At 38.8% G+C, this 12,935-nt stretch overlaps 1 protein-coding gene across 1 annotated transcript; it reads right to left on the minus strand.

Moving 5' to 3' along the window:
* Positions 1 to 919: 919 nt before the first annotated feature.
* On the minus strand, positions 920 to 10,854 carry LOC121384414 (phospholipase A and acyltransferase 3-like). The gene is made up of 5 exons (XM_041514803.1): positions 10,619 to 10,854; positions 4,332 to 4,512; positions 3,105 to 3,234; positions 1,861 to 2,046; positions 920 to 1,229 (listed from the first exon to the last, which is right to left on the minus strand). The coding sequence occupies exons 1-5, from the start codon at positions 10,725 to 10,727 to the stop codon at positions 1,146 to 1,148; spliced, it is 690 nt and encodes a 229-aa protein (XP_041370737.1). The 5' UTR covers positions 10,728 to 10,854; the 3' UTR covers positions 920 to 1,145.
* Between the last annotated feature and the right edge of the window lie 2,081 nt (positions 10,855 to 12,935).

The raw sequence follows: 12,935 nt of genomic DNA on the forward strand, positions 1-12,935 counted from the left end.
GTAATTAAATACAAACCGTATTTGAAAAAACAAGAGGTAAAAAAACATGTACAGCTGATGTTTCAGGGAGGTATAACATGTAATTGAACACATGGGCTATTTCACAGCAGATCTCCTATTTACACGACTTTTATATTTGCATAAATATATTATATATATTATTATAGATGCATTAAAAACCAGTTGATTAAATCAACCTTAATTAAAAAAAACTAAACGGAGAAGAAAAATCCAAGATTCCAAATTTCGCCACAAAGAAGATAAATGTTTTAACAGCATACCACACCACCCGTACAAGTAACAGCAGCACAGTCGTCCAAGTGTCTTTAAATTAATAAAACAAAACCATCACACACACACACACACACACACAGTCCAAGTACCTTTAAAGGAATAAAAACACCACCCATACAAGTAACAGAAACATAGTCTAAGTGCACACATACAAATAACAGCAACACTGCCCCAGTGCCTTTAAATTAATTTTTAAAAACATCACACAAGCAATAAAATCGGTTACCTTATTGGTAATAAAAAAAATTAAATGGCAGTTTAGCAGTCCAAATAGTTTACAAACAGTACATACTAAACATAAGATATACTTCACATAAAAAATATTAAATTAAAACTATTATACATACTAATCATAACATATATTTCACATACAAAATATTAAATTAAAATTACTCTATTTGAAATAGTCTTAATGGAATGTTTGTAAATTTGTTGTATTTTAAAACTGTTTCTAGCTGTAGATTAATGAGCCATTTGTCATTGTATGGAAGTAAAGGATGGAAATGTTTTTATTTAACGACTCACTCAACACATTTTAAATACAATTATATGGCGTCGGACATATGGTTAAGGACCACACAGATACTGAGAGAGGAAACCTACTGTCGCCACTTCATGGGATACTCTTTACGATTAGCAGCAAGGGACCTTTTATATGCACCATCTCACAGACAGGGTAGTACATACCACGGCCTTTGTTACACCAGTTGTGGAGCAATGGCTGGAACGAGAAATAGCCTAATGGGCCCACTTGTATGACGCACAGGGCCTAGCTTCGTGCACACGTTGTTCTCCCACGTGGCAGTAAAGTGCTGTAATACATCCAGCATGTCAAAAGCCCAAAGACACAGTCATGTAATCATAAGAAGTAAAGCAGCAAAAACTGTTACAACGATAGCACCAATAACAAGGTTGTTCACCTGGTTGTGGTCCATCTGGAAATAGAACGTATTTTAATTACCCACTCAATTACGTCCAATAATCATTTAATGCCCGCAAGAGAGAGGGCAAACAGACAATGAATGCAAACGGGAAAGTTATTCACACACACACACACACACACACACACACACACACACACACACACACAGAGAGAGAGAGAGAGAGAGAGAGAGAGAGAGAGAGAGAGAGAGAGAGAGAGAGAGAGAGAGAGAGAGACACACACACACACACACACACACACGTATATAAACTCACGCCCACACCCACATACATTGGTTAAAAGCTTCATTCTAAATAAAAACAAAAATAATAATAATACTATAAAACAAATTCACTTATTAAATTTAATTATCTTTTTTTTTTCTAAGGTTCAGTTTTGCGAACCACGATTAAGATTTTAATATGGACTAAATATATGTCATACAATTATTAATAGTGGCTCATATGTTATAGAAAGACGATCGCCCAAATAATATTTTTGGGGGTGACTAACATCATTATTTTTTTAACATTTAAGGTCGCCCAAATAGGATATTGGTCTCATTTGGCGACCTGGTGACTCGCGGTGTCAGACCCTGCATGAAGAGGCAAATTTTACAAATACAATTTATTATAAATACATACTCGTTCACCGTCTCGTGCCGCCCGTCTCGGCTGACGATTGTTGGCGTTTTCGTCAGGATGAGCTTGTTGATGGTCGGTATTTTCCTCCATTATATCTGGCTGGTGGTTGTCGGTGTGTAGCTGTATGTGGACATTTTCTCCCTTTCTTTGATGTTTTTTTTCCACCCGACCAAGCTCCGTTATCAGCTTGAATGAACGAAACAATGTACCTAAATTATAGTACACCAACCTATGTATTGCTAAACGTATTTCTTAAACGGGCACTGTGTATTTCTTTTCATTTTTAATTTCTTTAATACTATGTGTATAGCTTTCAATTTATTTTAGTATAATGTTAGTTTATTTAAAAAACAAAAATAACAATAAAAAACCACAACGATTCTATCTTACATTTACTGATTTGAATACATATAACACTTATACATAAAATGGGGATGTCAGTTTGTTATTTTATTTCAATATACAATAGAACACCAACACAAACCAACCAAGTCGCCATATTTGACAAATTGTTTTAACCCCAATAGGCCACAGTGTTTGAATACCATTATACTGATTCTGTGATTTTTAATGTGTGCTTTCAAAACCTATGTTTGTCAAAATGTTCTCAGATGTGTTCTACTGAACACAAATCACCCAGGACTGTTAATGGCGTACCAAATCAGCTACTTCAAATTTTGTCTCTGTTACTCTCGTGTTAAGAGAAAATAAATGAATGAATGTTTAACGACACCCCAACACAAAAATACACATCAGCTATTGGGTGTCAAACAAAGGTACGTATATGCAGGGCCTGGGGGGGGGGGGGGGGTGGGGGAGGTAGGCAGTTGCCCCCCTGAGAATCTCTCTCTTTTTTTTCTTACTCCAGAAAATAGCATACACATCTCAGGGTTTAATTTGTATAGTGGTTCATTTGTTTATAAAAAGTAGTGCCCCTCAACCCTAGGATTTTGATCAGGGTACGGCCCTGATATGAACGGGATTAAATTAAAAATAAAATGTATATAATTATGTAAAAAAAAAACCCACAGTGTAAAGAGCTGTGGGTATTTTCGCTTTAAGATGACTATTGTTATACTACTAACACTAAAACCAGTACACTTCTGTTAAACGCATTCCAGTGAGCAGGAACCAAAGAAATATGATGTTGTGTGCAATGAAGTTATTGTGAAGCACAGCGCAATTAATATTTAAAAAAAGAAAGTGTCAATCCATCCATCCTTCTATACACTAATTTTACTCACCTTCTGTTCACCGTCAGTGTTATACCGACACCAGGCAGCAAAGTGTGCACAGTTACGAAACACGGGGCTGTCACCAACTCGTCCAAGTTTCGACCTGGCTTTCGAAACAATTTGATCTGAACGAAAAGTGCTGGAAGAATAATTATGTATTGATTACAATTAAACAACTGATGTTTCAAGGCAATTTAGACAGCGCCTTAAAGAAAAACAAGAAGTAAAGGAAAAAGAAGAAGAGGAAGTAGAAAAATAAAAAGAGGATGAGGAAGAAGAGGAAAAAGTAGAGAATGAAAAAGAAGAGAATGAAGAAGAAGAGGAGGAAGAAAAAGAGGAGGAAAAAGAAAAAGAAAAAGAAGAAGAAATTATTTTGTAACACGTCATCTGATTAGGTCAGGTGTCCTCCAGCCACATTGACAAACATAATATTAATAAAACATAATAATTTTTTTTTAATTCACCATCAAAATAAAAGGGCACAGAAATAAATATGATGGTTTTGAAAATGTTACCTGCCTGTTAACTGACAGTCTTCCAGTAAACGATGCCCACCTGCTAATGCAACAAATGTAGCTGGTTTCATCCGAAAACTGTGGGTCAGATTTACCAAACTAATATTTAAAGCAATGTTATTTAGTGGGGTCGTTAAACAAAATATATTTTATCTTTTTAACTGTCCTATTTAAATTCTGATACGGATACCTAGATGACTGGGACTTTAAAGGATCTCTTCACTTGAGTTGTAACTGTTCTATTTGTTAATAAGAATCGAACATTCTAGTCGCTGGAATCAGGTCAGGTCAGGTCAGGTCAGGTCAGGTCAGAGGGTTACGTGCACACTCAGAGCAGGCTGTCGTAGCACACGCCTGTTATGGTTGCAGGTGTCCACTTTCGCCGGCTCCTCCGTCTAGGATAGGAAATATGGGAATCTAGATGACTGTGACGTTAAAGGATCACTTTACTTGAGTTCTAACTGTCCTATTTACCAATAAGAACACTAGATGACCGAGGTTTTCAAGGATCACTTTACTTGAGTTTTAACTGTCCTATTTACCAATAAGAATATTCTAGATGACTGTGACGTTAAAGGATCACTTTACTTGAATTCTAACTGTCCTATTTACCAATAAGAACACTGAATGACTGAGGTTTTCAAGGATCACTTGAGTTTTAACTGTCCTATTTACCAATAAGAACATTTTAGATGACTGGCGTTCTAAACGATCACCTTACTTGAGTTTCCTGTCCAGATAATGGTTCTTATTTGCCCTGTGATGGGCAGCGACGACCCAGAAGTTACTTTCCTTGATGACGGCGGCTGTGGGTTCCCCCCCTCGAACTGAATACAGGTGGTGTGTGCCGCCCCTGACACCATCGTCCTGCGCTGCCACGAGGTGGATGACCTTCTTACCGCCTAGATACAAGAGGAAAGTGTTATTCGAGGAGTATTACTGAAACCTAATGCTAAAACTGTCAAAGATGTTGTAGTTTTTTTGTAGTTTTTTTGTATTTTATTTTTACACGTTTGAATATCTGATGTATATCATTATTATGACAAATGTGCCATTTTGTCATTTATTTATTTATTTACTTATATATTTCACATTGTACCTCATATGCCGTTGAATTAAGGCCAGAGTGTAAATAAAATTCAGTTCAGTTTAGATTTAGTAAAAGTTTTATAACGTGAAAAAGGTTTTACGTTTTATTTTTAATACATTTCTTTTAGCTTGCAATCACTGCTTATGTTGGCCGATTATGATGACCGATTCGTTTGACCTATAGGACATCGTACAATGTAGGTAAAATAACACAAATAATCGTGTTTTATTTAAAATTGTATGGACTGCAGGATAAAAATAATAACTACTTATTACAAGATAAAACCGACATCCTACGTCATTAACTATATAGTTATTATTTGTTCAGTCATAGTCTGAAACAACAGAACGTGGTTATATTTAATAAGGTCTTATATTTAGTGTTGCTGTTTTTTGTGGGGTTTTGTTAGTTTATTTTTGTTTTGTTTTTCATTTGATTTTGATTTTGTTTGGGTTTGTTTTGGCCGTGGGTGTGTGATAAGAGGAGAAAGTACACTAGGCCATTTTGTGTGTGATAAGAGGAGAAAGTACACTAGGCCATTTTGTTTGGGTTTGTTTTGGCCGTGGGTGTGTGATAAGCGGAGAAAGTACACTAGGCCATTTTGTTTGGGGTTAGTTTTGGCCGTGGGTGTGTGATAAGAGGAGAAAGTACACTAGGCCATTTTGTTTGTTGTTTTTTGGGCCGTGGGTGTGTGATAAGAGGAGAAAGTACACTAGGCCATTTTGTTTTCTGTTTTTTGGCCGTGGGTGTGTGATAAGAGGAAAAAGTACACTAGGCGATTTTTGTTTTTTGTTTTTTTGGCCGTGGGTGTGTAATAAGAGGAGAAAATACACTAGGCCATTTTGTTTGTTGATTTTTTGGCCGTGAGTGTGTGATAAGAGGAGAACGTACACTAGGCCATTTTGTTTGGGTTTGTTTTGGCCGTGGGTATGTGATAAGAGGAGAAAGTACACTAGGCCATTTTGTTTGTTGTTTTTTTGGCCGTGGGTGTGTGATAAGAGGAGAAAGTACACTAGGCCATTTTGTTTTCTGTTTTTTGGCCGTGGGTGTGTGATAAGAGGAGAAAGTACACTAGGCCATTTTGTTTGGGTTTGTTTTTTGCCGTGGGTGTGTAATAAGAGGAGAAAGTACACTAGGCCATTTTGTTTGGGTTTGTTTTGGCCGTGGGTATGTGATATGAGGAGAAAGTACACTAGGCCATTTTGTTTTCTGTTTTTTAGGCCGTGGGTGTGTGATAAGAGGAGAAAGTACACTAGGCCATTTTTTTTCTGTTTTTTGGCCGTGGGTATGTGATAAGAGGAGAAAGTACACTAGGCCATTTTGTTTGTTGATTTTTTGGCCGTGAGTGTGTGATAAGAGGAGAACGTACACTAGGCCATTTTGTTTGGGGTTAGTTTTGGCCGTGGGTGTGTGATAAGAGGAGAAAGTACACTAGGCCATTTTGTTTGTTGTTTTTTGGGCCGTGGGTGTGTGATAACAGGAGAAAGTACACTAGGCCATTTTGTTTTCTGTTTTTTGGCCGTGGGTGTGTGATAAGAGGAAAAAGTACACTAGGCGATTTTTGTTTTTTGTTTTTTTGGCCGTGGGTGTGTAATAAGAGGAGAAAGTACACTAGGCCATTTTGTTTGTTGATTTTTTTGGCCGTGAGTGTGTGATAAGAGGAGAACGTACACTAGGCCATTTTGTTTGGGTTTGTTTTGGCCGTGGGTATGTGATAAGAGGAGAAAGTACACTAGGCCATTTTGTTTGTTGTTTTTTTGGCCGTGGGTGTGTGATAAGAGGAGAAAGTACACTAGGCCATTTTGTTTTCTGTTTTTTGGCCGTGGGTGTGTGATAAGAGGAGAAAGTACACTAGGCCATTTTGTTTGGGTTTGTTTTTTGCCGTGGGTGTGTAATAAGAGGAGAAAGTACACTAGGCCATTTTGTTTGGGTTTGTTTTGGCCGTGGGTATGTGATATGAGGAGAAAGTACACTAGGCCATTTTGTTTTCTGTTTTTTAGGCCGTGGGTGTGTGATAAGAGGAGAAAGTACACTAGGCCATTTTTTTTTCTGTTTTTTGGCCGTGGGTATGTGATAAGAGGAGAAAGTACACTAGGCCATTTTGTTTGTTGATTTTTTGGCCGTGAGTGTGTGATAAGAGGAGAACGTACACTAGGCCATTTTGTTTGGGGTTAGTTTTGGCCGTGGGTGTGTGATAAGAGGAGAAAGTACACTAGGCCATTTTGTTTGTTGTTTTTTGGGCCGTGGGTGTGTGATAACAGGAGAAAGTACACTAGGCCATTTTGTTTTCTGTTTTTTGGCCGTGGGTGTGTGATAAGAGGAAAAAGTACACTAGGCGATTTTTGTTTTTTGTTTTTTTGGCCGTGGGTGTGTAATAAGAGGAGAAAGTACACTAGGCCATTTTGTTTGTTGATTTTTTTGGCCGTGAGTGTGTGATAAGAGGAGAACGTACACTAGGCCATTTTGTTTGGGTTTGTTTTGGCCGTGGGTATGTGATAAGAGGAGAAAGTACACTAGGCCATTTTGTTTGTTGTTTTTTTGGCCGTGGGTGTGTGATAAGAGGAGAAAGTACACTAGGCCATTTTGTTTTCTGTTTTTTGGCCGTGGGTGTGTGATAAGAGGAGAAAGTACACTAGGCCATTTTGTTTGTTGTTTTTTGGCAGTGGGTGTGCGATAAGAGGAGAAAGTACACTAGGCCATTTTGTTTGTAGTTTTTTTGGCCGTGGGTGGGTGATGAGAGGAGAAAGTACACTAGGCCATTTTGTTTGTTGTTTTTTTGGCCGTGGGTGTGTGATAAGAGGAGAAAGTACACTAGGCCATTTTGTTTGTTGTTTTTTGGCCGTGGGTGTGTGATAAGAGGAGAAAGTACACTAGGCCATTTTGTGTGTGATAAGAGGAGAAAGTACACTAGGCCATTTTGTTTGGGTTTGTTTTGGCCGTGGGTGTGTGATAAGAGGAGAAAGTACACTAGGCCATTTTGTTTGGGGTTAGTTTTGGCCGTGGGTGTGTGATAAGAGGAGAAAGTACACTAGGCCATTTTGTTTGGGGTTAGTTTTGGCCGTGGGTGTGTGATAAGAGGAGAAAGTACACTAGGCCATTTTGTTTTCTGTTTTTTGGCCGTCGGTGTGTGATAAGAGGAGAAAGTACACTAGGCCATTTTGTTTGTTGTTGTTTTTTGCCGTGGGTGTGTAATAAGAGGAGAAAGTACACTAGGCCATTTTGTTTTCTGTTTTTTAGGCCGTGGGTGTGTGATAAGAGGAGAAAGTACACTAGGCCATTTTGTTTTCTGTTTTTTGGCCGTGGGTGTGTGATAAGAGGAGAAAGTACACTAGGCCATTTTGTTTTCTGTTTTTTGGCCGTGGGTGTGTGATAAGAGGAAAAAGTACACTAGGCGATTTTTGTTTTTTTGTTTTTTTGGCCGTGGGTGTGTAATAAGAGGAGAAAGTACACTAGGCCATTTTGTTTGTTGATTTTTTGGCCGTGAGTGTGTGATAAGAGGAGAACGTACACTAGGCCATTTTGTTTGGGTTTGTTTTGGCCGTGGGTATGTGATAAGAGGAGAAAGTACACTAGGCCATTTTGTTTGTTGTTTTTTTGGCCGTGGGTGTGTGATAAGAGGAGAAAGTACACTAGGCCATTTTGTTTTCTGTTTTTTGGCCGTGGGTGTGTGATAAGAGGAGAAAGTACACTAGGCCATTTTGTTTGTTGTTTTTTGGCCGTGGGTGTGCGATAAGAGGAGTAAGTACACTAGGCCATTTTGTTTGTAGTTTGTTTGGCCGTGGGTGTGTGATGAGAGGAGAAAGTACACTAGGCCATTTTGTTTGTTGTTTTTTTGGCCGTGGGTGTGTGATAAGAGGAGAAAGTACACTAGGCCATTTTGTTTGTTGTTTTTTGGCCGTGGGTGTGTGATAAGAGGAGAAAGTACACTAGGCCATTTTGTGTGTGATAAGAGGAGAAAGTACACTAGGCCATTTTGTTTGGGTTTGTTTTGGCCGTGGGTGTGTGATAAGAGGAGAAAGTACACTAGGCCATTTTGTTTGGGGTTAGTTTTGGCCGTGGGTGTGTGATAAGAGGAGAAAGTACACTAGGCCATTTTGTTTGGGGTTAGTTTTGGCCGTAGGTGTGTGATAAGAGGAGAAAGTACACTAGGCCATTTTGTTTTCTGTTTTTTGGCCGTCGGTGTGTGATAAGAGGAGAAAGTACACAAGGCCATTTTGTTTGGGTTTGTTTTGGCCGTGGGTATGTGATAAGAGGAGAAAGTACACTAGCCCATTTTGTTTTCTGTTTTTTAGGCCGTGGGTGTGTGATAAGAGGAGAAAGTACACTAGGCCATTTTGTTTTCTGTTTTTTGGCCGTGGGTGTGTGATAAGAGGAGAAAGTACACTAGGCCATTTTGTTTGTTGTTTTTTGGCCGTGGGTGTGTGATAAGAGGAGAAAGTACACTAGGCCATTTTGTTTGGGTTTGTTTTGGCCGTGGGTATGTGATAAGTGGAGAAAGTACACTAAGCCATTTTGTTTGTTGTTTGTTTGGCCGTGGGTGTGTGATAAGAGGAGAAAGTACACTAGGCCATTTTGTTTTCTGTTTTTTGGCCGTGGGTGTGTGATAAGAGGAGAAAGTACACTAGGCCATTTTGTTTGTTGTTTTTTGGCCGTGGGTGTGTGATGAGAGGAGAAAGTACACTAGGCCATTTTGTTTGTAGTTTTTTTGGCCGTGGGTGTGTGATGAGAGGAGAAAGTACACTAGGCCATTTTGTTTGTTGTTTTTTTGGCCGTGGGTGTGTGATGAGAGGAGAAAGTACACTAGGCCATTTTGTTTGTTGTTTTTTGGCCGTGGGTGTGTGATGAGAGGAGAAAGTACACTAGGCCATTTTGTTTGTTGTTTTTTGGCCGTGGGTGTGTAATAAGAGGATCAAGTACACTAGGCCATTTTTATTTATTTATTTATTTATTTATTTTTGACCGTAGGTGTGTGATAAGAGGAGAAAGTACACTAGGCCATTTTGTTTTAGTAAAAGCACGTGTGTATGTTGATATGAGCTTACTAATACCAAGTTGGTTTAGATGTTTCGAGTATCTGTGTCAAAAATTTCCAGTTCCGGCCAGTGCACCACGACTGGTATATCAAAGACCGTGGTATGTGCTATCCTGTCTGTGGGATGGTGCATATGAAAGATCCCTTGCTACTAATGAAAAATGTAGCGGGTTTCCCCTCTAAGACTATGTCAAAATTACTAAATGTTAAACATCCAATAGCCGATGATTAATAAATCAATGTGCTCTAGTGGTGTCGTTAAACAAAACAAACTTCTGTATTCAAAATGCTTGTTGTTTCTCTGTCAGCATGCTTATATTATATTATACACCGGTATAAGAAAAAAACACCACCACCTAAACTCGGGTTCGTCAGGGTGTGTAAACTAGAACATTAACCAGTATAGCAACCTAAACAACCTCAAACGTATTAATTACAATGATAAACTATGAACAGAAATGCAATACGCATGCAACAATTATGCCATTCCCCATAACTGCACATAACAGCTACCACAGTAGAACAAAAGGATCAAACACCGACGTAGACCGATTTTGACGTGATAAACACAAAGCGTTTTGAACCATTACAACACTTCATTCTCGGCCTCGGTGGCGTCGTGCTTATACTGGTAGGTACAGGCTTCGCAGCCCGGTACCGGCTCCCGCCCAGAGCGAATTTTAACGACTCAATGGGTAGGTCTAAGGCGACTACACCCTCTTCTCTCACACTAACCACTAACAATTAACATCTAACCCACTGTCCTAGACAGACAGCCCAAATAGCTGAGGTGTGTTCCCAGGACAGCGTGCTTGAACCTTAATTGGATATAAACACGAAAATAAGTTGAAATGAAATTAACACTTCACTTACTAATTGGATTTACCTGTGTAGACTGCCCAGTGGAAGTAGCGGTCTTCTTTGAATTCCAACACGTCACCCGGTTCTAGTTCCTTCAACACGCGAGAATTATGTTGCACAATGTCTAAATCCATTCTAATTATTTGAGCCACATCAAATCCTGAGAACCGTTAAATATTGATAAGCCTTGTCACGTGTGGATAATCAATACAACGACATAACACAAAACTATTTACTTGACTACGTTTCGTTGAAATACAAAACGAGTCAGAGATATGTGTGTTCGCAGCATGCAATTGACTTCGACTTTGTTGCAGTTAGCCGTCATTGACCTTCCCCATACAACGCGGTTATTCCCCACATCATAATGGGGTCTGTGTAAACCCTATTCAGTAATATATATCTCCGGGTATGTATACCTATACTAGTATTCATTCGTTTCGCGTCTCACGGATTATAACGCATAGAAAAAGTAACGAAACCTTTGCTTAACTCATTTAGTCTTTTCTCGTTGTTAAAAGCAATACTTTTGTTGTGTCTTTCGCCATGAAAGAACCCACCCCACCGAATGCATTACGAATATACCCACTCCTACTCGAGCTGTGCTACAATGCAGTTGTGTTTAGCAAACGTCTATTACCAGACTTTGTGAATTAGATGTTGGAATTTCTGTTTGTTCTTCCACAAAATATTTGGTGTAACTGTATTTTGTTATTAAAACTTACTTATACATTTGTGGTCGGGATGTAGCCCAGTGGTAAAACGTTCGCCTGATGCGCTGCCCCTCTAAGATCGATCCCCGTCGGTGGGCCCATTGGGTTATTTATCGTTCCAGTAAGTACACCACGACTGGTATATCAAAGGTATGTGCTATCCTGTTTAATGTACTCACCACAGGCTTGTCCTAATGATGTCGTTAAATAAAATCAACTTTAACTTTAACTTGATTTGAACGGGAAAAACCTGTAAAGTTCTAAAGATATATATAGTCCATCAGGTTGGATGGAAATTTTAGTCAACCGGTACCAAAGAGCTGACCAAGGTTTTTCTGGTATCATTGGAAAGGTATACATCCCAGGAGTTAATTTCTGCCTGATAGCAAGCTGAATATAATAGCTTGAGTGTTGTATGCCATTTTCAACACACAGTGACACACACCATCAAAATAACGAAAACAAGCTGCTAGGTAAATAATAATGTTTAAATAAAACTATTTAATTTGTAAATTATATATATATATATATATATATATATATATATATATATATATATATATATATAAAACTTAATTATCAAACTTTAAGGTTAGTTGAATGCAGCATGTCATATGCATACACGCATGCGCGCCAACGGGCGGGCGGGTTGGTGGGTGTTTGAGTGGGTATTGTTTTTTGGTGTGTGTGTGTGTGTGTCTGTCTGTGTGTGTGTATGTCTGTGTGTGTATGCGTGTGTGTATGCGTGTATGTGTGTGTGTGTGTGTGTGCGTGTGACATGCTGCATTCAACTAACCTTATAGTTTGATGATTCTGTTTTAATTTATTAAATGATTATATTTGTATGCATTCAACGTGTCGTTTACCTTTAATCTTGCAGTGATGGTTATCCTACAGTCAGTACAAGAAGTATATTTATAACATCCCGTAAAAGGATACCCTATAGATTAGTGAAGGCTAATAACGAGTTCACCGTGTGCAGCGATGTGATTTTGACATTCTGTTTTAATTAAAATACTAGGACTTGCCATACCTTTAGTAAATATTCATGAATATTCATGATGTTCATGAATGTGTTCATGCAATAGGAAGGAAATATTTTATTTAACGACGCACTCAACACATTTTATTTACTGTTATATGGTGTCAGACATATGGTTAAGGACCACACAGATATTGAGAGAGGAAACCTGCTGTCGCCACTTCATGGCCTACTCTTTTCGATTAGCAGCGAGTGCTTTACCATTTGGCTACATCCCGCCTCGTTTATGCAATAAGTTCATCGCAAGTTTCCTGTGCTCCTTCATCCTCCTCGTGAAGCTAGTTACTACAGTTTCGTATTCAGCATAGTTCGGAACATTTCAAGCCATTTTATAGACATGTACAGTTAGGCAGAACACAAGACCTCGAACATTTACAGGCCATCATAGTAAGAAGAGACTCGGGAGCGAGTGTCCGATTAACCCAGTGAATTTCCAAGAACTATTTCTCCCCAGTTGCACCGACTCTCCATCCTTTGCCATGTGGTGTTTGAACGTTGGCGTTGGCTTCTAAACTCATCCAGACAGCTCCTTGATAATTAGCTTGCACAGTATGTGTTCACAAAGCATCATGGCATGGTGGAAGTTG

This window comes from Gigantopelta aegis, chromosome 10, assembly GCF_016097555.1.
Source record: "Gigantopelta aegis isolate Gae_Host chromosome 10, Gae_host_genome, whole genome shotgun sequence".
NCBI classification, from domain to species: Eukaryota; Metazoa; Mollusca; class Gastropoda; order Neomphalida; family Peltospiridae; genus Gigantopelta; species Gigantopelta aegis.